General features: G+C 36.4%; 1 protein-coding gene across 3 annotated transcripts in view; it reads right to left on the bottom strand.

The window, feature by feature from the left end:
- The window catches only part of EYS (eyes shut homolog), a 723,774-nt gene that overhangs the window by 347,215 nt on the left and 349,611 nt on the right, over positions 1-26,948 (bottom strand). For all 3 annotated transcript variants that reach the window (XM_084512624.1, XM_084512623.1, XM_084512622.1), the window contains one exon: positions 19,983-20,229. In XM_084512624.1, the coding sequence (XP_084368750.1) occupies positions 19,983-20,229 (247 nt within the window). The remainder of the gene's footprint in view (positions 1-19,982; positions 20,230-26,948) is intronic.

Genomic DNA, 26,948 nt, shown 5'->3' with positions numbered 1-26,948 from the left:
TCAGTGAAATGAGTGTTTTAACAGCTTTTTCAAATTAAGCCTAAGAACATCTATATCATTTGTATGACCCACACTCGGTTACTCTGCAAACTGGGCATGATATTTTCAGCAGTTACTGTAGCAATAACTAATTAATTACTTTTAAACAGCAAAAAGGTGCTGCACTAAAAGTCATTTAAAGTATCCTCTTCTACCTATAACAACAGCTTTTTTTTTGTTTTCTAATTAAAGAGAAACACACACACACTTTTGATAACAGAAACCCACTCTAAAATCTTGATGAAAAAGAAAAAAAGTATGTACCTAAGACTGAAATATAAGTAAAGAAAAGTGATTTACATTTTAAGCAGATAAGCTCATATAGCCTAAAAGATTTAAAATTGGTATAATAAAGCACATACAGCTAGCTGAGGCTTAGATTCTGCAAATCACATTATAGAAAAATCAAATTCATGACAGGAAGTGTTATACCGATTAGTAAATGCTTGTAGGATTATATACAGAATTTGCTTTCCTATGAAATGCATACCTACAGAAATACGTATGCTTTTTGTTGTTTGTTTTAAATTGATCTTATCATAGTACCAATGACTCAAAAGAGATCCCCTGCCCTCCAAATGAAAATTCTGCTAATGAATTGTGAGTCACATCTCATTGTCAGCTTTATGCTCCTCTGAACATTGCTTATATCTTGTACCATGGCTATCTTCAAGATCAAAACAAGCTCAAAAAGGCCAAACAAGAGACCTAGGGATCAAATTAAAAAAAATACCTAATATCAATTAGTACAGCAGCAGCCTTAGGAGCAAGCACCAATAAACTTTTTATACTTACTGCAAGGAAATCTTTCAGGAAAGAAAGGTCACTCTCGGAATATTAATTTACCAGCTCGGAATTGGTCACTTTTAGAGTATATTGCAAATAATTGTAACAACTAAAATAAGTACCGATTTTTGCACTTTTACCTTAGAAAAATACTTCAATCATCTGTTAGATAGAAGCCAATGCACAGTGCACATACTTGTATTATCTACCTTTGACTCCAGGTCAGTAAACATTTTAGTAAATTCAACTCATTGTTACTGAGAAACGTAATTTTAAAAAGTAAGAGACTTGACTGTAAGGTTATTTACAGTTGGGAAATACTAAGCAGACTGCAGTATGTATTTTTCATTTTTTGTGTGCCTCTACTAATTCTACTATTAGTATTGAGGGAATAGGTTCAAGCTAGCAGATACTGAAATTAATTTAGAAATGTATAATACAATGCCATTGTTTTTTTCAGACAGCTGCAAGTTTTTGAATTTTATTTCCACTAGAAAATACATTTTCTATGAAAATATATCTCTGATATAAAAATGGGGTTTAGCTATCTGAACTTACCAAAACATACAGAAGGAAAGAACAGTCACTGCAGAAAAGCCACAACTACCTCCAGTATGTTTCTAGCATCCATGTTACATAGTTCTGTATATGCACCATCTAGTACAAGGAAGACTTCCAGGAAAGAAAGGTCACTCTCAGAATATTTTTTATTTACCAGATGGAAATCTTTCAGAGTATATTGCAAGTAATTGCAACAATTAAAATAAGTACCAATTTTTGAACTTGTACCTTAGGAAAAAAACATTCACAGATTAAAGAACCAAAAAAAGGGCAACATTTTCAAAATTCAGCAGAAACACTGAAGATACTCTACCTGCAATTATAAAAACTCTAAGGATACAAAGATCTCAAAAGTTTTCAGAAGTTGGAGAAAGACTAGCATTTTCTAAGACTTCAGGACTTACAAACTTGTTAGAATGGCACAGAGCAGAAATTCTACCTCGATGGAAAGCAGCAGCAGTCCATTTCACAAAACCTCAGCAAATCCTATCAGTCCCAAGATGTCCAAACAATTTATTTGTTGATTGTGCCATGTCAGGTACATTAGTATGCATTTGAAGGGAGGAGGTGATAGATAGAATGGGCATGTTAAACTGAAAGGGAGTCTACAGCCATTTCTGTCCGATAGATTCGAAAGTAAATCCTTTGACCCCAGCACTGATTTGGGGATGTAGGTTAGCACAGGTGGACAAACATAACACCGAGGCTGACAAACCAAAATGAATGCTTGCAGTTCCTATGCCAGCACTGTCAGTCCCTGATCAGCCTTACTAGTTCATGAGAGAATGACTGCAATACATGGCCATTTTGCCTGCAGGGGCAGCTGAATTAAACACAATGAATTATATAATACACTGATTTTTTATTTATTTTTTTTATGGTAAGGTTAGGATGTATTTACAAGTGAATTTAAGTTTGAGAGCTAATCTTGGCTGTTTCCTTTTCAACCTCTTGATTTTAGAAGAAAAGTTTATACACAAAACCTTCAGAAACCAATTTAAGAGGAGACACTCAACACAACCTTTTTCATTTCCACTTTCCATTATGCCAAAGTTCTTACACAGCATTTATACCCCCATAGATAGCACTATACACTATGTTCCTAAATGCATTTTCCCATTTCAGCATTTCCTCTTTTCTTGATTTCAACAAAGCTATTAAAACAAATATTTTTCTCAAATCCCAAACTAATTGTATTAGAATTACAGTTTGTGACAGTCTTAGTCATTTACCCTTTGCCACCAAGATGAAAAGGAGAAGGAGAAAGATGTGAAAAACTCAGGAGCTCACATATGCTTCTAAGTCCTCGTATTCCACAAAGAGTATGGTGAAAAACATGGGACTTCATTCTCCCAGGAGATTTTTAGTGAGACTGATACTCTAGTTGTTTTGCAAACCAATCATGTGTACAGAAGCCACCAAAATATAACTAAAGCAAATGAAAAGTCAGATCATATGGAATGCATTGATTCATATGTGTACACTTATCTCAAGATAATGTAGACATTGCAAGCATGGCAATCTGTAAACTGAAAAACTGCATTAAGGAGAAAAAAGGATGAGGAAAATAATGCTGGAATTCATTAGATTCACAAGTAGTAATTCAAATATTTTTAGAATGCCTGCAAGCAAATTTACATTGTGAAGCTACATAGATGAATACAAGAAAGTCAAACAGAAGCATATTCCATCAAAAGACAGAGCTCCAGAGCTTTCTTTGAGTAAACAGGCTGCCTCAGATGAACTCAGGACACTTATGTTTTCCAATGCCCAAGGAAGGCTAGTGTTCAAAACTCTAACTTGCCTCCTTTATTTCTTGAATATGCATTTTCTCAAGTCAATTTAGTATCACCAAGAGGTGACATAACGACAACTTCTTATACTGAAGTGCTTATTATACATTTTTTTTCACAGTGCAGGCACAATCCTCATTTTACTCTGTGGCTGCAGTATTCAGGCTGTTTTTTCTCTGAAGAAGTTGGCAGTTTTAATACATATAGCACACTGTTAATGTGAGTAATTTCTTGAGGTGAATCATAATGGTCTTACTACAGTAGATATTAAAACAAAGGAATAAAAACTTAAGGCTTTATTTTCTAGCCCAGCCATTCCTACATTCATATTTATGTGAGCTACTGCAGTTCATCTCCTGGGCTACTGACCCCATACGAGTGTAAATTCTGAGGTTTTGCCAAGTTTTTGTCATAGTGCATTATTTTAAACAATTCCTGAAGCTACTGTCTTTAATTAAAGAGAAGATAAATAAGAGTTTAATAGTTCTCTACTTGACCTTGAGATAGTCTATTCAATGTGAAAAAAAAAAATCCCATGAGGTGACAGTGAAAAAAATCTCCCATATCTGAGGAACTTGGGATGAGTCAGTATTAAACAACTTGGCTCTGTTTTCCAGTCTTCAACAGGAAGCTATCTTTCAACATGATGGCTCTCTAGTAGTCTTAAATAAAAGCTCTGAGAGAAAGAGAAGCAACATCTGAATTAATAGTTCACCATTTTAGAGGTGGTCAGAATTATAACTCAGCACCACAGTATTGCTGACAAGCACTCTATTTCCTTTGTGCATCTGAGGTTAGAAAAAAAAAAAAAAGAAGAATAAAAAGGCAGATGATTACTAGAAGAAAAAAAAATAAGACACACATCTTAGATAGAAATAACTTAAGAATTAGGTACAGTAAAAATTATATCCACTTTAAAGTATGGTGTGGAAAAATAAATGAAATCCCATCAATTTTTCTCCCCTTTTTCTTGTATTTTTAATATAAATAAAGGAATAAGTAAGCGTAGTAAATGCAGCCCACTTCTAATCATACTAATGAAGTTCTTTGTTTCTCTCTCTTTTTAAATTAAAACTCAGTTTGAATTGGAATTTGACCAAAATTACAAAATACTAGAATCCATTTACTAAAGTAGATGTCTTAGAACCCAAAAGAAGCTCTACTATAACCAAATTAACAGAAATTAAGTCAGCATACAAATGCTGTTTACTGGAGGCCATACGGACACAGCTAGAAAAGCTGCAGTAAGGGTGGCTAAACTAGTAGTGATTCTTCCTTTTCCAAATACTGTGGAGTCATGCAGAGATATATGGGTATATAACCTGATATACAATCAGCTACAACGGTGGGAATGCCTAACATCTAGAGGTGTACCATTTCAGAGTGGTACAGTGACAGTCATTTATGACAATCGCAGAGTGCAGTTACAAATGAAGAGTCCATGAAGCATGTGCAAACCTTAAGTTTTCAAAAACCCGGCCATACCTCAAGGAAGCAGAAAACAAATCACCTTTCATGTCAGGCATTGCCCAAACTCACTCTAAATATCAAAGAGACATTTAATATTTTCAGATTAGCAGCCTTGTCATCCACTCTTCCTTGAGTATTGCTTATAAGTAATAATATCATTGGCTTCCATTATTTTCTGCAAGCCTCCAACATGAATCAAGATAAAGATAAGCTTGTGTCTTAACCAGTTGCTGGCTGTAGCTGCAATAATACTGAGTCTTGTAATGAGCTGTCATGAACGCTCAGAAATACACAGTGCTCATGTTCCTTCCCACAGAATGCCCCCGAAGTACTCCTATGCACAATGAGGGCTTTCTATAGTCCACTTCTGGGGAAAGGTGAGGTTGCACCCTGGAATATGTGCAAAGTTTGTAAAGTTTCCATTACACAAATGCTCAGTATCATTATGAAGATTTGTACCTTAATTCCCAAGGCTTTCCTTGAGACAGCAACATTTCCATTCCTGATCACTACCTCACACAGACGAGCCAAGTACACAGAAAATCTTACATTTTCAGCAATCTGTGCAGCAAAGAGAATACAGGGGTGGAGAGCTTAATTAAGTGAGAGCAGGGAGAAAACTGGGACAGAATACCCTGTGAGAAAACAGATGGCTAATGATGAAGGAAAAAAGTATCAGCATCTGGATAATATTGTCCAAAGCCATTGCAATCCTCTGTCTTCCACACATATCTCCCAAGTAGATCCAAAGGTATCCATGTCTGTCAGGTTAGAGGCAGTCTGATCACCCTAAAGCCTATGACTGTCTTTCAGATTTGAATATAATGAGTTCTTTACAAAGTTCTGAAATCTACTTATCTATACGAAAAGGGCTTGTGGAAGCCACAGGCTCCAGAAGAACCAAAATCCTGGTTCTGAGGCTAACTTTCAAAGGAACTTCTGAAGAATTGTATAATATGAAGTTTGAAACATGCCCTTTAGAATCAAAAACATTTAGCAAGTTGTATTTTTTTTTTTGCTTTCTTCAATTTAAAAAAAAAAAAGTTGACTGGATAGTTCTTACCCTCTAATCAAATGAAGATGCACCCGTCATGCTTTAGGAAGTGCAAAACTGATGTTAATTTTTAAAAGAATGTTTAAGATCAATATCTCATTTTCTATACTGAAATGTAAAAACTAAACCGAGGTTTCATTACTGAGCTCATTGTTTTATTAATCTTTTATTACGTATCTAAATTCACAAAAGATTACTAACTAGGTCAATGATTAGGCTTGTATATTCTTTCAGACACTGGAGTATAAAAAATTTAAAATGTCCTTACATTTTTAACACAACAATCCATTTGTATACCCAGATAACCTTGAGAAGACTGCACAAGATTAACTAGGAACTTTCATTCACCCAAATCTCACCGTTTGTGCATTGTGCTCCTTTGTTCTTAATAGCAACTTATTATTCTTTTAGCGTTTCTTTGCATTTGCAAGATCTAAATGCACATGGTACAGCACCTTTAGAAAGCAAGAAAGCACAGTTGCCTCCAAAGTAATTCAGGTTAAAAGAATCAAAGTGATACACTAAAAGGACTTCTATCTAACCTCCTTGGCAGTCTGTGATTTCTAAGGAGATCTGAAACGTAATTTGTGTGTCTGATACTTCCTCTGTCCCCAGAGATCCAGAGCTCTCTGTTGGGTGTCTATATTCCTCGTACATTTTCTAGACAGTCTGAAACCTTTAAAGTAGGCTGTGACAAAACCAGTACATTAATGAAAATACTGATCTCCCTACACCCGTTGCCATTCTTCCTGGCTGAATCCACAGTGCAGTTTTTGATAGAAGTCCACAGCAGAAACCTCATGAGATAAGCGTTACCAGGGATTCCACACCCAAGTTTTTCTCATAAGGAGGGAGAGAGCTCATGTCTCTTCATGACACAGCTGGGGTTAATGAGGACTCTGCTTCTCTGTACAGTGTTTCTACTACAGACCTGCTGGTGAGAATTCTCCCTCTTCCCCGCAGCACGCTCATCCTCAGACTCTTTATGGAAAGACGATGGAGCCTAGGCTGCACTTCATCTTCACTACAAAGCTCAGTAACTCTGGAAACAGATTTTATCCTCCAGGCTTATCTGTCCCTTCGCCACCCCACTGCCCCCCAGAAAAGCTTTGATGAAGTTTTGTCTTCACTGACACAGTGAGGACTTTGAAAGACACAGAGATTAAAGTCCCACAGCAAAAAATACTTCGTCCTGGGAAAGGGGAAGTCACTCCAATCTCAAGTTCCAATGCTATGTTTTCAGAAATGACTGCTATCCAATTATGTCTACACATGGATAAAACCATTGTCACAGAAAAAGAAAACCAGTGTATTACCTTCCCTACCACCAGTAATTCTGGTTGTCCTTTGTGTTTTAAATTCCACCTCCCCCTGAGAGCTGTTAATATATAACAGCAATTTACTTCCTCTCACCAACAAAAGAACTGTTATTAAGTTTTAATAATATTTACAGAGATAAATATAGCCAAAATAATTTACTGAAAATTTTCATTAAGTAGAATTCCATCCTCTTCAGAAATAGCTGTGATATATGCACGATACTGAAGGTAAAGATGCATATTTCATTCTTTGCTATCCTAACTTGAAGTACAACGATCTTTAAACTTTTTTTTCCAGTATTCCCACCCTTACACAAATATGATGTGGCTGCATGCATAAAATATTAATGTTACCACGGAAACCATCTCTAAAAAGATTAAAGTGAGGATGTAAGTGAGGATGGTATCTGTAGATTTTTTTTTTTAAAGGAAAAAGGAAAATCTGTTACACTGTTCCATGTCCCACAGTTGTTTTAAGATTTAATTTTCAAAATCAGATCCACAGAAGATAATTAAGATAATGAGTGTTTTAAATTTTCCTTCAAGATACTATTCTGAGTTTTTTCATTGAAATAAATATTCTTACTGTAAGTTAAGTACGTTGTTAAGTGTGCTGTTACACTGCACATGTTAACCTCCATCTTTTTCTTAGCAGTTCTAAGAGATCATAAGCCTGAAAAAACTGTGACAAGAAAAAAAAAATATATATACATGTATATATATTAGGAACTTTCAGTAGTCTCCAACTATTAAGGAAAAAATCTATATACGTTGATAAACGCCAACAATCAGTTAACCTTCCAAGTTAGGAGAAGAAAATCAACGTTTGAATATTCAGATTGAAAACTATGAAAACTAGAGAAACTGGAAGTACTTTGACCAAGAAAGTACATACTCATGGTTTTAGAGACATAGTGCTGCACTGGGAGAAGTGCTACATGGGAAGAGAACTCCTGTTTCTATTCTGCTTCTTTCACTCCTACTCCTATCATGAAAGAAACTCTAGACCTTAAACTCATATTCCTACAGTGAGTACCTTGTTGTTTTTTTTTTTGCCTTCCAAGCTTTCAGACTCATTTATTGTGATACTCAATACATTCTGAACACTAAAAAGTGCTAAACATGATTATTATTCTTAAATTATTTTTTACATTATTATTATAACTACTAATACAGTAACTTCTTGTGATAGATACAACTGAATTTGATAAGTCTGCAGAGTTTCTTTGGTATTTGGAATATATGACAACAATAAATTGTAAATCATTCTCTAACTAAGGATTACCTAGCATCTGCCCACCTTGGGGGAACAAAAGAGCCTCTACAGTAAGCTATGCCAGGAGAGGCTAAATCATTTTTTCCCCAAATATAGAAAATAGTACCCCAAAGTCATAGGTTACAACCTCTAGTTGTGGAGCAGTAAATTCCAGCCAATAAGAAGGGTGAAATATTTTTCCTCTGGTATATTCTTGACCTAGTCAGGTATGCAGAAAAGGCATTGTTCCAACACCTTTTCACCTATCCTGTTACATCTTCACATAACAACTAGGGTTCATTACCAACTGTGTAGTTACACGTACCCTGCCGATGCTAGGAAGGAGGCACACAAAGGTACTCAAAGCATGTCTGAGGCAGATCTGAGACAACACATGCTAGAGAGAATTTGGTCCAGCTCCGTGCTGTGTACTTACTAATAGGGAAAAACATGTTGCATCATCTTTAATTTTAAGAAGAAAATAAAGAATAGTTATGCACGACAAATTGCTGGCCAGGCCAAGTCAAGCCACAGAGCAACATACTGTTAATCAGGCATAATCATCTCAAGAGTATTGAGTAATCAGTTCAGTCTTTATGAGAAAGTGACCCATGTGACATCAGAGGAAAAAATAGGATTGGCTTATGAAGTCATTTTATGTTTCCCATAATTGTACATAAAGATTTACTGTGTACTTGAAACAAGACGAACCCCCTGGTCAGAGGTCTGAGGTGCATAACCCACCCTTGCTCACAACTCTACAAACCTGTTAAAATTAGATACACTGAAAGAGTAAAATAGTGAGCCTACATGACCCAACCTCTCTAGGAGGACTGCCACTTTATTCATGAGATATTGCTTCTTGCTTCCAGCAGGACAATGGTGGAGGCTTTTAGAATTAACATTTCTACTGAAACTGAGGGAAATTTGGGAAGGGCCAATAACCTGCTGTACCATTTCAGGGCTCATTCCTAAACTTGTCATCCTGAATGCTCTCACATTCCTGACCAGTTTTCCTGCCTGATTTTGATACACTGTTACCTCACAGTGCACACACTTCAGCTTATCCTCTCCTGAACCTACGCGGTCCCCCTCTCTTCTACCTCACCCTCCTTGTCCACCCTCCCCAACACACAACTTCTTCACTTGAAAGCATGTATCACAGAAATTTGCAGCATTTTTTTCTTTATGTATTTTCAAAATAATGCTACCCTCTTTACTTCTACAGAAATATTATGTGATTTTAAAACAAATCTGAGACTTATGCATGATGTTTGGCCAACGCTTCCTCTGTCTCAGTGCAATGTCCACATTAGGTACAGATCTCAATCAACAGATAACGTTTCTGAGATGCACCAGTTCAAGAAAACAATTATTTTCCCTTACCTATTGATTATGTTTTCTTAGCAGGATGAAGTCTGAGAAATCTCATTACTTAAACTTAAATACAGGTTAAGTTTGCTCAGAGTTATTATTTGCAAGGAAAATCTTACCTCATCTATCCTTGATGTTTTTTATCCTCCAGCCTTAGAGAAAGGGTAAATGTAATACTTATTTTCCAGTCATTATGCAATAGAATCTAAATGCAGGTACCTATGTTTGAGCAATGTTTATCAGCACATAATTACAGACCTTGTACATGAATCCAATAGTGCATAGCTCCTATTGTGGTCCCCTCTTTGGTTCAGGTCTCAGTGGCTGTTACCAGAGCTCCATGTTTTAACAGCTTTACTTCTGCCACTCAGCTGCAGGAATTGGCACTGTTTCTACTTCCTGAATGCTGCCAGATCATCCCTAAGGCCTGCTTATCTCCAGGGCATGTAACAGTACCTTTGAAGAGCAACCTCAGCATTTGGGATGCAGCTCATATTACACAAACTAATAGGTTGTTCAAATAAATAATGAGAAAAATTCTTACTAAACTTACTTAGTAGACTTAGACAAGTTCTTAGGGTCTCTTCACTCCATAACTTTTGCTATCATTTTAAACTACAGAAATTGATTGTTATGATTTATTTTGACTATATTCAACATATGGGCTAAAAGCAAAGCATAAGGAAATTCAGTAATTACACTAACTGCTCTAAAATTTATATGCAAAACGCCAGCTGCATGCAACTCCTCATATCTTTTATTTGCTGTTCTGTAAAGAAAATTAAACGTAGTCTTTTTAGACTCTCAGAACTCACAGCACAAGTGAAATTTTAAGATATCAGAATATCACTCTTGCCTATATTCTTGACCATGCTCATGAATGTAGGCACAAATGCTTTATAGTTCTGCTGGTCCAAAAATCTGCAAGCTGAACCTATATAAATACAGCAGGAACCTTACAACAGAATTGTGAGTTACTATGAAAAACAAACCAGTCGATCAGTCCCAGGCCATAGATCTGCTCCTAGATCCCACTGGCTTTGAAACTCTGAGTGACAGGAGCTGCTGACTATCATTGACACGGTTCTCAAGGTGGCTTCTGTATTCCTGGCACTTGAAATCTGCTGTCATTGGCATGTATGCCACAACCTTTTTTTCCCAATATCACAATGCTCTCTGCTGCAAGCTAACATTGTCCTAGGAATATCAGGCAAAAGGAACCTCTATGTAGAAGGACAATAGAAAGTCAAGACAATGTTTAAATATTACTGGAACATTTTTTGATGATTAAAAGGCAGAACACAGCTGTCAGGCTTGGTCAACCTATAAGGGAAATTTCACCCATCATAGGTAAAATTCTGGCATTTATAACTATAAATCTTTTGTTGTTGTTAGTAAAATATTCCTGAAATGAAAGTGAGGGGACCTAATTTAACAGACTGGCTTAATCAAGCTTATTTTCCTCTTACTCAGAGTACATAATAAAATGAATGAAAATGTGAAGGATTTCTACATAGTCAGAAACTAAATTATTACAGTAGTAGACATTTAACCTCACTTTTTATCAAGACTCAAATACCCCATCACCTGATCAACACCAGCTGTATGCTCTTCAGATACAGAGTGAACATTTTTAATAGTATGTATGATTCAATGCCGAAAGGTTTATTGGAACGCATACATTAGGATAGACAAACCTTACAGTGTGTGATTTGTCATTCATTTACTTGTTTAAAGTTCTTCTATACTGCAACATACAAAACACTTATTTCACACTTCCACAATCTCGTTTTCTTATAAATGGGCCACGGATGCTCTAATATTGTGGAATTTATGCATATTTGATTGTGATATTTTTGCAGATGACTTAAATTTATTTTTTCTATACTTTCTGAAATTTCTCTTCCAGGTTTCATTGTAATAGACTATACCTGCATTATCATTTTCCCCACTATCATCATTTTAATTAGATCATAAGGGATTCATACCAAAAACTGACCCTGCTTTGAAAGTTAGCCACACATTCCCTTTCTCTCATTTCCTGATCATTCTGCATTAAGTTATGACAGACCAAGTAACAGATTTGAAAGTATGACATTAACAAATATTGAAAGTTTACTTGTTTTTAATATCTACACAATGTTTAGAACACAGAAGCATTGCTTACTTTACAGATATAGCACGTTAGTGAGATGAATATGAAGAATTATTGATCTGAGAATTAACTATTCAATGATGTGAGGTAAAAGCCAGTATTTTCAAAAGGAACAAAATATTTTTTAATGTGACTAAACTATAAACAGTTCATATGGGTAGTATAGAACATGTCTGTCTATATCAGGGGTACAGAATGTGTACGTGTACAGACATGTCTCAGTGTGTTTGTGAGCATATTTTACATTTTATATATAATAGGGTATGTGTTTACACAATATATATAACTTGCATATGTAGCTTTATACTTTGACAGTGTACTCCTCCTCACCCCCTGGTTAAGCAGAGCATCAGGCCTAACAGAGCAGCTAACCATCGTGGGCAGCTGTGATGGGTACACCCAGCCATGCCAGCTCTATCCTGGAACCTGAGGAGACAGAGGACACACAGCCAAGGACTGCAAGAATTTGGAAGAAAGTGCAACTTGCGCCAAATTTGGGAGAAACTAACATCGGTATGCAAATGTGCCCATAGGCCGTTCATCTTACCCTGTAAATAGTGAGCAGCCCAAGAGCCCTTTGGGCTCTCCTGACACAGCTGTGGGTGGCACACCAGGACCTCCCCGTGGGCAGGGATGGCCCAGACAACTTGTACAGAGTGCTAGGAGACTTGTCATCACAGGTAGTCAGTAAGGGGATTGGGAGAGTGACAGCATGCCAGTGTGCTCGAATGGTGCTTTGTGATCACGCTAAAATCTCAGTTAAGCAGCATTAAGGATTCATGTAATGCATATGATCCTTTAGTCATAAACTGTTGACCAAGCCTGGGACTAGGAGCAGATTCAGCTGCACCAAGGCTCCTTACCTCTCCCACTCAAGTTGTTTAGAAACCTAAGTGTCCACTCTGACCCTTGTGACTCAACGGGAGGGTTTCTTTGATGTAATGTCACCTAACACAGTTCCTTATGTAGTCTCTATGTACTATATAATGGCTTTCATTTAGTGACTGTGAGTAGGAAATAGTGTGTAACAAAGTGTATCTTCCAATTAAAATCAGGTGTACCTTGCCACTGTTGAATAAGCTTTGTAATATACAAATATATGTACAATTTTCGTTCTGTAGTGACCATATCAGCCTCAGTTGGATATCTACTGATAATTCTCCTTTTGGTCTGTGTCAGATATGAAGAGTGATGAATAACCCTACTCTGAAAGATGCCACTTATAACAACTAGTAGTAAGTATTTAAGAACTGTTTGCTGAAGCGAATTCTGAAGTTTGAAAGATGGACTGTGGAATGAGGACACTGTAGACAAGGACAATTAAGGATTATCTTCTGTTAGAACAGCATAGCATTACACATTTGTTGGAGTACTCAGCTAGGGCTAAGAGATCACAACTGAGTTTTCAGTTCTGTCACTGACAGAATACTCAGTGTTTTTAGTATTTTTATTATTATTATTATCTCATTGTGTTTCATTTTTGTCAGCTTTGAAGTGGTAATAATAGTACTGGTCATCTTTTTGAAGTGTTTTGCCATCTACTGATGTTGTACTGCATTATACTGTACTCGGCTCTGGTGAGGCCGCACCTCGAGTACTGTGTTCAGTTTTGGGCCCCTCGCTACAAGAAGGACATCGATGTGCTTGAGCGGGTGCAGAGAAGGGCGACGAAGCTGGTGAGGGGCCTGGAGAACAAGTCCTACGAGGAGCGGCTGAGGGAGCTGGGCTTGTTCAGCCTGGAGAAGAGGAGGCTCAGGGGCGACCTTATCGCTCTTTTTAGGTACCTCAAGGGAGGCTGTAGCGAGGTGGGGGTTGGCCTGTTCTCCCACGTGCCTGGTGACAGGACGAGGGGGAATGGGTTTAAGTTGAGCCAGGGGAGTTTTAGGCTAGATGTTAGGAAGAACTTCTTCACTGAAAGGGTTGTGAGGCACTGGAACAGGCTGCCCAGGGAAGTGGTGGAGTCACCATCCTTGGAAGTCTTCAAAAGACGTTTAGATGTAGAGCTTAGGGATATGGTTTAGTGGAGGGCTGTTAGCGTTAGGTTGGAGGTTGGACTCGATGACCTTGAGGTCTCTTCCAACCTAGAAAATTCTGTGATTCTGTGATACAAAGGCTTAAAATACACATCCACAGATACACATTCACAAAAATGTTTTACACAGTAGGTGGAGATATCTAGATATACCAACACATACTTTTCCATGTGGATTATCTTTGGATTTAAGATTTCTGGGAAAGATCAAGAGCATTCTGCATGTCAAGGAGTCATAGACTATTTATGTGAAAAGAGGTCTCAAGGATTCATACATGTAACTGCCATTTGAGATTGGAAGCATTTGCTGTCAATATTTATAGGTAGAAATGTTGAGAGAGCTATTCTAGCAAGCATGTAGATGTTGTTCTGTCCATGTAAGAAAATAATAATTTCACAGAGTGCGATGGTCATAACCATACTTGGCTACTAAATAAATATATATCTCAATCATTTTTGAACACAGGAGAATCATGGAAAACTACATGGCTTTAAAGCTCAGGGTGTAGGCCCTGTGATAGCTTTGGACGATCTTGATTTTGAATAAGTTGAATTCTTCTGCAGTATTGAATTGTTCTTATGCACAAAACAGTCCTGGAATCTAAAATGATTTCTATACATATTATATTAGGAAGAGCAAATAATCAGGAGCCTCCATCAGTCCTACAGAAAGACAGTGGATAAATGGGTAACATATTTCTTGTGACTCCTGTAATTTATTGCATGTTTTGAGGTTAGTTAAACAGTGGGATATGTAGTCCAGCTTCCAAAACAGTGCTTCATTTTTCTTTTTCCCTAAACTTACAGTATGAGAAGTGTTGCTCAAGGGGAGATACATGCTGGCTTAGATGCTCTTGAAATGTGGTCAGTTCCCTGGTGTCTGCATTAACAGCAGCACTTTGTAGTGAACTACAGTAACTGCATAGGATTCCATAACTGCAAAGATTCCAAGAATGCCATGTTTTCTTCATGGGGTCTGAGTGTTCAAAGCCACACCTGTGGAAACAACCTATGAAGAAAATTTCTTTGAGTATCTTTGTGTTGAAGAGCTTTCAAAACGCAGGTGGAAACTTTCCTGCTATTACAATTGTGATCAAGACAGTATTCACATCAATATAAATGTGGTCATATTTTGCATAGGGATATTAAGCATGCATACAGAACTTTGAAGAGTATTACGAGAAACTTCTCTGTGATAAAGAACTTTGATCATTCCCTTGAATCCCATAAGAGTTTGTTGTTGTTGTTTTCCCTATGAACACAGATCCTTCTCAGAACATTTTTTTTTTTCCCAAAGCATTATTTTCTGCAAGCAATGGTCTGGTAGTTGAAATGCATACCTGGAGATTGGAGCAAAGGATATGTTTTCTGCCAAACAGATCACATCTCTCATAGCCCTTTTCTAGAGGCCCCTGCTACTTTAAGCTCTCTTAAAACTTGCTGTGGAAAAAAAAAAAAAAAAAAAGGAAAAAAAAAAAAGAAAAGATGAGATCTAGCCATGCAAAATAAGATGAAAGATCCTGCCTTTTACGGACTGCTTCCACGTACCTCAGAACTTATCTGTGTTTGTGTCTTTTGAACACGTGGATACTGGAATTATGGCAAGTGATACCAGTCTCCTGTAATTCCCAAGCAGTATTCCGCTTGGGAAGTGACCTCTAAAGACTCCTTCTGCTTTCTCATGCAATCTCTGTAAGAGGAAGGTCTAGAAGAAAAATATCTCTTTTGCTGTTACAGACAAGGTGAAAGAAAAGGGTGTTTCTGTAATTTTTGGTGTATTTGGGCCTCCTAATGTTTTTCAAAGAGGAAGTGGATGGTCAGCTCAACTGTGGTATGCAATTTTATGATCCAGGCAACTTTCATATGTCTTGATGTTATACAAGCAAATAAGTAGTATTAATATGGGCCCCAAAGAGTTCACTTGGTGCCAAACAAGTCAGAGGAATTGAAAGAAACGACCGGGAAGTGTGTGGCTTAATCCATACAAATTACTTCACTCTGAGGGTATCAAAGAATAAAGGGGAAAAAAAAGAATTTGATGTTTACTTATGTATGCACACTGAGAATTAAATCTGCCCAGGCAAGCACTCACAGGGAAAAGAACTGTTCTTTTGGCACCTCTTTATACATTCATAATCAAGAATTCCTTTTAAGTTTTTCAAGGGATTGAAATCAATGATACAAACCATTTTTTCTCCCTAAATAAATCAGCAAGCAAATACTGAAATAAAAAAAAACAAGAAGTCAAAAACTTCTCCTTGGCATGTATTCGTTTTGTAGCATGTATTTTTATAGAAGTACAGAATGAAACACAGTCAAAACCAATCAATATTCCCTAATATTTAATTCTAGAATTCACAGGATTTTGTGTGTTCTTTTAATTCCTGGTATTCTTTCTGAATGAGTTGTAATGCTCTTACAAAAGTACTACCCATCTTCAAAAAACATAGCCATCGTCTGTCTCCCATCTTGGAATCAGATGTGGTTATTTAATTATATCATATTTAAAAAATAGACCCTTTAAAGAAATTAAAATGCATTTTTTTCCTCTAAAATTAAACATGTTAATAATAACACTCATATACTGTAACCATAGAGATACCTCCTGAATTTATATGGAAGTCTAATGAAAATTACACCCAAAATTCTGAAAAGTTTACTGTAATGAAGTGAAACTGTTTAGTTGCTGATTGCCTGCCAGCATTACAGCAGCCTCCAGCCTGATTCTATATTGATCTAGCAGTGTATATGGCAGAGCATGAAGAACAACCATCTGTGCCAGGTACAGTAGCAGGTGTGATATCCATTGAACAAGCTGCTGCCTGATTAAAATAAATCCCTTTCAAGCATCTGGCAACCCTGACGGACACTTTTATCTTTGTTAAAAACACCCCACCACCTCAAAAAAGTTGTCTGAACAGAAAGAGAAACCGAAGAGAAAACATCAGCTGAAAAGGGCCAGAAACAGAACCCACTGCAGATACACAGTGAAGTCTGGGTAAAGGAGTTTTAATGTCCAAGAGAAGTTCCTTAGGATGTAAAGCAGCAGTGTCTGCTCGGCCCATGTGTTCCAGTGGTGTTGCTAACATCTTCTAAGGGAGAACTGAAAGCAGGATAACTGGTGTGAGAAGATAAATGCTTTGTCACTAACATTTTATGACTTTACATTTGCAGATAGGGTTTGTGCAGATAAAACTGAGTAAGATAACTCATTAGTACAAGATTTCAATAATGAGAACTTATCAGAGTATTCAGCAAGTAAGTCTATAAATAAAGCTTCTACAATCAAAAGATACAAATCAAGAGCACTTGCTAGTTTGTTTTTGAAAATATTTTTAGAATCTCCTGATTTTATCATTAGATTTGTTTTGAACTCAGAGCTACTATTTATTATGTGGGTTAAAATTAGTTCTTGAAATACATACACTACTTGGCTGTGCCTCTAACAAAGACTTAACAAGGAACAGAGCTCCATAACTGGATCATAGAGCTTTGACTTCAGTAATTGTTAAATTTCCTCTGTTGTCAGCTGCTTGATAGTAGTTAATCTTTTTGTCAAGTTGATGTTTATCTTTTTAAAGGATGTAAGTGCTGAAAATGTTGATTCTAAAGAGATGGTCTGGGAAGGAAAAAGAGACAGTATGAATTGGAATAGTGTATGTGATTCTTGTGAATACAAAGACAGAACAGACAGTCCTATTGGTGCGTGTATTTTCTGTGGTGGGATGCAAGGATGACAGTTCTGTGAACTCCACTGATTATGCTATTTTGCTAGATGAAGAAAATGAATACCCAGAAGTAGTAGCAGTAGATCCCACTAGTGCATAGCAGCTGTTTAATATTGCTGAGTTCATCCAAAATGTCTCATAAAATGGAGACTGTTTGCTGCGCAGAACTTGGTCTGGGAATACATTCAGAGGGTTTTATTCTAGCCATAGAACATTTTGCACGTATCTGGCTTAATTCACTTAAAGAATCAGCAGACTGTGGTTTAATGTTTGCAAGTCTCTGGTTGATGGATGAAAAAGTATTAGCAGATTAGCAGACTCACTAGGAAGAGATGTTTGCATTTGAGTTTCATGATTAACCAATGAAATCAGAAGAGGTATGTGTTTATAAATATATATCTTAGTAGGGGAATAGGAAATTTTTGAAGGACTTGGTAATCTCCACTGTTCTTCTGAACCTACAAAGATCTGACAGTTCTTCAGGACCCTTTTGAGGCAACCTAGAGAGAACTGAAGCTGCACTTACAGAAGCAGTTGTAAACTGTAAACCATGGGAGAGCACTGACTCACTATTTAATTCTATTTCAGCCCCTGGTACGCTACTAATTACTGAACTCATGTCTAAGGCAGATAAAACAACAGTCTGGTGCTGCTCTAATGATGAGGCTTGTGTAGGGAAAACAGAAAGTGTTATTAACTAGAGATAAATTGCATCATAATTATGCTGGGAAGGAAGTACTGATCTTTAATCTGTAGCCATGTACTACTGCGATACCAGTCTTTATTTTTACTGAGACCTGAACAGCAGAACTAAGAAAGTGTGAAGAGGGAACATCTGTTGAGATTGCTATCCTAAACACTTGAAGACTCTCCAGTGGCACTGAGTCCTCCTAGTCGATAGCTCGGTTTTGCCAAATTAGTGGTCAGAAGTATCCCTCAGCTGAAAATATATGCCTTTTTAAGACCTTTAATGATAAAAATGTTAAGGAAAAAAAAAAAAAAGAAAAAAAAAAAAAGGAGCAACTCTGGCTCTAGACTGAGTCTGCAGCAAATTACATGACCACCAAAAATCATTCAGTCTTAGCAAGATATTATATAGCAAATACAACTCTTTAAATCATATTTTTAATAAAAGCACAGAAAAAACATACTTTTAATAAAAGCATAGAAAATTGTATTTTTAATAAAAGCATATAAAATCATATTTTTAATACAAGCACAGAAGCAGTTTTAGTGACCTCAAGAGCTGAGTAAATGCAAATCCTCCCATTATTCATATTCTGTATGAGGGCCAGCACCAGAACAAATGGCAGCGCTCAGAACAGAAGTATTAAATTTTCTAAATCCAACTGCTGCTGGGAATCAATATAAAATGAATGAGTTACATATCTTATCCATAAAGGACATCAGCAAACTAGCTGACATGGTATTTTGGAAGAGGTACAGATGTAACTGCATTAATAACTCCATTTCTTTCAGTCTCATTACCTACATGAAGAAGGAGTATTACCTGTTAAGAAGACAACCAACCAAAAAAACCAACACAACAGAAACACACACATATACAAAAAAAAAACAAACAAAAAAACCACCGTAGGTATATCCCTAAAATACTAGTCTGTACACAAATCAAATGTTTATTAAAACTCACCCAAGTAAAAACAGGTATTGGCTGATATATTAAACAATAAATACTCTGAAAGACTAGATAGGCAAAAATTCTGAATCTAACTGTAAAGACACCATTACACACATGCTAGATGTATAATACTAGCTTTAGTTAAATGAACAGGTGACAATGAAGATACAACCTTCAAAATAAGATGTTGCACTTCTATTACTATAGCCCTGAGATACTTAAAAAGAAAGAATGCAGACAATTTTTTGTGTTCCCCCCCAAAATCACTAAAACCAGTCAGAATGGCAGATGTGTTGAGAGCCTAGTTGCAGACATTTCTAGTGAAAAACATCTGGATGCACAGAAGAGGAAGCACTGAGAAAAGATGTGAACTTGGAATGGAAAACCAAAGTCCCTGAGGAGTAAGGCAAATTACTCTGATAGGAAGATGGACAGATTGTCATTAGGGTCAGACAGAGATGAACACGATACAACGCACATGAGATTTTATACTCTCGCAAAGCAGACTGAAAACCAAGCTAAGTGCAGTTTTCCTTGCTGGATGTGAAAGATGCTGGGGAAAAATATTCTTGAGAGAAAATTGTAATTTTCCAATTATGTTTAAACATGTAATTATGAAAAGACAGTGGATTAAATTACAAGAACAGAAGGTAGTATAGAAGTGGAAAACAACATGAAGATGAAAATTGATACACTTCAAATATTCCAATCATTTAGAAAGCACTAGTAAGGTAAGAAGTTTGATAAATATATGACTGAGAAGCTTATTCTTCTTACCTTGGGACATCTCTTCCGCATGAAAATCAGGGGTAGTAAGTTTAGACGGAAGTTCCACAGACACAGCTAGGGCTGTTGGAAGGTCATTATCTAAAATCTCAGTAGGAAACACTTCAGCCATTTCAGTTTTCTTGCTTTGGGGAATAGTAGGTAAACAGGTGATATTGTTTATTCCATCAATGCAAAGAAACCCAGTGGAGCAGGACTGTATAAGGCAATCATTGTAATTAAGCTCACAGCTTCGTCCCTGAAAGAGAATTTTTAAAAAGACATTTTTGAAGGCAATTTGCATTTCATAGTCATGGTAGTTCAAATTATTGTTTTCTATTTATTCTAAAATGTTTTTTGCTTATATTAAACTGTCCATACTTTCAAAAGAAAATCTAATAACCTGGAAAATATTGATCAAGTAATATAAAAGTATAGTTGTATTTTTTTTTAATTTCAACTAAATGATATTTTGATTCCCACTTAGTATTACAATTTATCAATAATCTCCCCACAAATTTGTAGTTGCAAAGTATCAAAGACAGTATTGTCATTAAGGAAAATAATCATCTTCATATTATGGCAAAACCTCTAGATAATAAGTTTATATGTAGTTACACAGAAAACCATACAGAGGACTTAGCTGTCTGAAAACCTACAGATTGCTCTGATTGTCAAGTTAAATTTCTACTTTATTTTCGTACACCGTGGTTAATTATTTGTTGCCCATTGTTACCAAATCTTCACATAGCACCATCTCAACACATTAGGTTTGCATCTTACTTTTAGAAATGTGCAGTGGCAGTCTTAAATTGGAGCTGGCACTCACTCTTTATTTTTATCAAGACTAACAATTCATGAGAAGTCTGAAATATCCTTTCTAATAATAAGTTAAGAATGTTCATAATCAGTGGTCTGTAATAAAGAGAAGAAATAAGGCATTTCTTTTACAGCAATAATTATGTGAATTAAATGCATTCTTGAAGTGTGAAATAAATATAAGCTGAAGTCAGGCCTGAGTTCATTTTATTTTCACTTCTGTTGTAATGAACTAATGGGCTGTGTGAAGAGACAGAGCTAACTTAACTAACTTAGAGGGATCTTATGCATTTGAATAGCTATTTAAAATATGCAGGGTAATATCTGAAAGACACAAAACTCTTTCAATGTATAATCTGACATGTAATCCCACATGGTTTTCTAATAATCTATGGGGTTTTTAAATGATTTTAGCATCATGATTTCCAGGCTACATAAGGAAACCACAGTTTTAGCTCTTTTTCTACCTCGTATCTGCTGCTTTAAACAACTGTTGACAGAGAGAGATTTGGGGCCAGCCGTATTTTCAAGCCTTGGAAGGGCTTGAAAATGAACAGCTAGCATTCATCAATAATTTTGAATCTAAGTCTTTGAAACACAAATGTCTTCTTTGAAACTCTGAATGTCTTCTAGGTCATCTGATAATAATAAGAAATATCTATCAGAGACAAATTGGAGTTGTTTGGGAAGTATTAGGTGGCACATGTCGAAACCACACCAGATCAGATCTAACAAGTTCATCTACATCTATACAGGTACATCTAGCAATATAAATCATTCAGTGAGCTTTGTTGTCTGGAAATGCTCTCCATTTCTTAATTTAGCAGCCTAGACATAAAGTTTGGGACTTGTTTTAAAATGGAGACATTCAAATGTGGGTGTCATATAGTGACTGCAAGCATGCTAGGAATCTAAACTCTCTTTAGAGTCAATGCGGATTCTGAGGAAGTTAACTGCTTATATGTGGGTGCCTCGTATCATGTTTGTAATTGCCAAGTATCTGGTCAGAGCTCCAGCTGACAATCCAAGAGTTATAGATTTCCCACAGGCCTTATGTTAATTTGACTGCCTTATGAAGATATATTGGATATTCTAGACTGTCTCAAGTAGTATTAGATTTTTATCATTAGGCAACTAGATCACTCTCTAAGTCAAGAAAATTCCATAAGATAATCAATCATCTCAATGTAGACACAGAACTGGATTTGGAAGCCATGTTTTGGGATGGTCTCGTAACTATGAGACAGCTAGATGGTGTTGGCAGATGTAAAGCAAAAAACATAGAAAACCCACAGTCTTCTGGGAAGCCAGGGAAAACCCAAAATGGCATAGGCACCCATATCTAGGCTTCAAGTGTCTGGACAGCCAAACAACCCTTTGTACTCCATTGACCATATCAACTAGACTTCATTTAATATAATATGAGTACAAGTACCAAGTGCAGATACATGAATTTTAGGCATCAGAATCTCAAATTGTATCCAACCTAACTGCTAAATCCAGAAAAGACTTGCTACTGTCTGAAACATTATTTAGACTGCAAACAAGAAACAAAGATCATCTACTCTTTCAACACATGCATTCTTTCAACATATGATTTTATATTTCTATGATTTTGCACCCACTAGAATATAGAGGGAAGTGGTGAAACATAAATATAATACTTGCATGACCAAGGAAAATATTGTGAAAATTATTTAACTGGTATCACAAATGTTTTGATAACGTTGAAGAATTACTACGTTAGCCTCAGAAATTATATTCTCAGTGCAAGCCACATTGATGCAATCAAGAAGTATGTTCTTTGAATACTATATACTACTGAAACCTGATATCCTATAAAGTATCTCGTGTTTAAAATCTGAGAGAGATGAGTTCTAACTGAAGCTTTTCCTGGAACTGGGCCATATGTAAGAAAAACCAAGTAGTGTTTAATAAGCACATGCTCATTGCATGTTTTCCTTCAGACAAGATAGTAAAACAGATTCTTTTGTCTATCTGGTTTGCTTTTTTTATAGAACTTAAAACAACTTACATGTTTCTGAGATCTCTATCAACTTTACTACATTGTGTGTGATGTTAGGAAACAATAGGACACACAAGAGAGAACGGCAGAAATGGGAACACAGAAATAGAAATTCAACTGTTTTTACAAGTAGTTTAAATCATTCAATGTTTGAAATGGAAAAGCTTAAATGGAGGTTTTGGTATGATTTAGGTACACCCATGATTGTTTTGATCAAGCACTTAATTTATTTTGGCAATCAGATGAGCTAACTGGTAAATTCATAGCATCCTATAAACTCGCTTGCTGTATTAGTATTCTCAAACATGAAGGAACAGCAGGCCAATTTATATCCTATATATAGATTTATAGGTTTCCATACAAGGATAAAAAAAATGTTTCTTCCTTGCTCGCTTCCAATTCTATACAAAGCACAAATGATCAGTTTATTATGTAAGATTTCTGCCTAATAATTTTTCTTAATCCCATAAAACTTGTTTCATTCTGACTTTTGTTGCAACAAATTAGTGTATTTTTATTACTTCTTAATGTATTTTATTATGATTTTATGACTCGCGAAAACAAAGCAGATGTGGATAACCTCCACTGTGCATGAAGGGTACATTGAATAGTCATAGATAAATTTGATAGCCTTGAAAGTGACTGTAAATGTTTTAGTTAAATGCTTTAACAGTTTCAATGAAGGCAGATACTGCAGATTTGCATTTGAAAGTAGGTATGCTTCTATAGATGTTTTCAATTTAAAAAGTAAACATTTATGCCATACACCACTAGCTATGCTTTTATTCTCAACATTTCTGAGAAACTTCATGATCCATACTTTATTATCCATGCTTCAGATAGCATTGCGTACATACACCACAGAAGATTTGTGTATGCTAACGTACACTTTAGCTAGAGTTCCTTGAAAACTTATTCCTCTGGGAATTCTACTGTGTTCACCACACATTAACTCACTGTTAGGAACCAGAATCCGCCAGAGGTTTACAAAATACCCATCATCTTGAGATGTTTAGATGCTAGGTTTCCTTGTTTTTACATACTGATGACAGACACATTATACATTTTCTGTTTCTCCAGTTTTATGTCTCTACTGTGGAATTCCCAAAGCATAGCAGAATCTATGGACTGAAGATGGAACAGTGGATAACAGAATAAAAGCAAAGACTTAAATTCCAGCTACGTCAGAGGTTTGTAGCTTTCTTATTCTTTAAGATCCTGTTCTGTGACACTCTGTAAGTTAATGCTGAAGGTACATACTAATGGTAAGACTCCCTCAGTGGGTCAAACCAAGTATCTATCCAGCTCCATCGTCAATAAGCTAATCTTGAATGCTTGGGGAAAAACACAGGAAGAAAGCAAGCAGAGTTTGTCTCTGACAATGCCCTAAATATTCCCATTTCTGGCAGTGAGTAATTCAGAGATTCCCTCTCTGTAATATTCAGATCAGGATCAGAGTAATATTCAGATTAAATAATGATGGACCTATCTTCCTTCTATCCTATTTTTGGACTTACTTTTAATTTTGGTCTCTTCAGTATCATGAAACACTGACAACAGAGAATTTTGCACTGAGTGAAAAAATAATTTCTTCCTGCAAATTTTATACTCTTTCTCCGATAGTTTTGTTTGGCATTCAGAAAATTTTCTTTTGGTGAGAAATATGAAATAAGTACCATAATTTTATCCATCACAGTTGCTTGTGTAGGAGTTTAAATACTGAATGAACAAAAGGAGGTTTGTTTGTTTTTTGTTTTTTTTAACATGAAGATATGATTATTTTCCAAATAAATAGACCGTGTAGACCGTGTTCCTCAATTGATATACCCTTCATCATCACCTGACCTTGTTTTCAATGCCAGCCTGCTTTTGGAGATAAAAACGATAGCAGTTGCTGTGGACTGTGGGGAGGTACCAACTGTGTCCATTGTACTCCGCAAAAACCACCCTACAGAATATGTGTGTTCCTTCTTATGGGTTACTCTCTTCCTTCTTTGGATAGTCTGTCAGTAAGCTTAGATTATATGCATTAAATTCAGACATTCATACTGGTCTTTATCCTCCATATATTAGTTTTCAGAGCAGTTTGAGAAAAGTTTATATAGAAAAAAAATCTCTGCCTCCATACAATCCGTTGCATGTGGATTTCTATGGGGATAACTTTTATAAATAAAGGGCACTTTTTTATAAATAAAGGGCCACTGCTTTGTTCAGATATGACGAGTACTAGGAATCTAGGAAAGACGTATGCCTATAAGGTTCCATTGAATCCCTTCTCCAAATTTTGTATTGTGGCAAACATGGGTATAGACTCAGGGAACTCCTATCCTCTTATTCTGTAAGTGGATGTAAAATTCCAGAAAATATGGAAGTTTCAGTTACCTATAAAGGCTTCCTCACAAGTTTGTACCACACACAGCAAACAAGGCAACCCTTTCCTCATTTACTACTACCAATATAGCACTTGGTCTGAAGTTTGATTAGAATTGCAAGTTCCAGTCTGAATATTTATGTTTCCACGTGTAAAGGACTTAGTAACGTCCTCTGATAAAAGCATTAACATGACAGTGTTCCCATACTTTAGACTTGAAGATGTTATTGTCAAGGCCCTCATCAACCTGTGACTATCATTTTTCTGCAGTCTGCTCCTACACCCTTTTCCATTGCACCCACAGGTTTAGCTCCTTTGCTGAAGGTCAGCTCTGGTATGCTGCAGCTGTGAAACCTTGGATTGACCTGCTGTGAAAAGAGCTAAACTGTGAGAAAGATTTTTGTGAGATGACTCATCTCTGACCTTCATACCTGAGCTCAGAAACTGCATTTAAGCTCAGGCCCTTGCCATCAGACCTTATCTGAGCCTCAACTAACGCTATAGCTTCTCATAAAGCTGAAGCCAGCTGTAACAAGCCTGGTACTTGGCTGATCCTGATCCTGCCTTGCAGACTTGACATCCTGGCTTAACCTCAGACTTCTCTTGTGATCATGGATTTGCCTGTTGGCACCTGGACTTTTTGGATGGACATGGTTACTGTCATCACTGGACTTGCCCTGCTTTCCTTGTTCAGGTACTGCTTGTCTCTAAGGTCACAACCCTTACCTACTTTGCTGCCATCCTTGGCTCCTGGTCTGCCTTCCCTTGTGGAGCAGCCCACTCAACAGTTGTGCTCCACAACATGTGCTGGGATATCCAGCTACACCATGGGTGCCCTTAAGGGAATAGGCATGCAACAGAGACAAGTATGATGCCTGGGAAGAACTGAAGATAGACAGGAGTTCCTTCAATTTTTAGAATATTTTTTTCTGTCTTATTTCATGGTTACTTTTTCTCTCATTGATGTTAAATAAGAATCTTCTGCTGAGGGAAGAAGCCTTGAAACTAGATAAAGTCTGTAAAGTTACACCTTTCTTTCTTGACTCAACTGCTGAGAATGTATGAAGATAAATCTGGATCCTATTACCAACAATCTGTTCCTTCTACTTTACAGTCTTCAATACATCAAACAAATGGAGCACATTAAAATGAGCATCATTGTCATCATTTATAAAGAAAAGCTAATCAAATAACAATCTCAAGTTTGGAGTTGTAGAGATAAGAATGACTAAAGCAAGAAAATAATAAAATAGATTGTATACTTCTTACTCTCCTTGTTTGTTACTAACCCCAAGCTATTAAATGATATTAGTAAGTTAAACCTGAAGTGCAACAAGGTAAAACACAAGCTCAAATTGTAGATACCAACTACACATTTCCAACAGCAGAAAGAGTTGGCATAAAATGGTGCTGACAGCATGGAAGTTTCAACCTTAGGTAAATAACATCACTGGCATTCAGCCATCATCAAAGGATTTTTTGTTATGTTAAACAGAATAAAACATAGGACAGAAGTCCACATGGTCAAGCATTCAAAGGAATTGTTTGATTTAGTTTCCAGGGACTTGTTTTCAAAATATTTATCTGTATGCAATAGTTTGAAACGTGAGTTATCTTTGTATGTATATAAAAACATTAGCGTACTCTGACTGACAAAGCCACTACATATACTTAGCTTTTTTACTTTGTATGAGTATTAGGTAAGTAGTTCTCTGGAACAGTGTAACTCCCATTAATAAAACAAACAAAATAAACAAAAAAC

Source organism: Aythya ferina (genome assembly GCF_964211825.1).
Source record: "Aythya ferina genome assembly, chromosome: 3".
NCBI classification, from domain to species: Eukaryota; Metazoa; Chordata; class Aves; order Anseriformes; family Anatidae; genus Aythya; species Aythya ferina.
The sequence above is the reverse complement of the archived record's forward strand: the minus strand, read 5'-3'. Positions and strand labels throughout refer to the sequence as shown.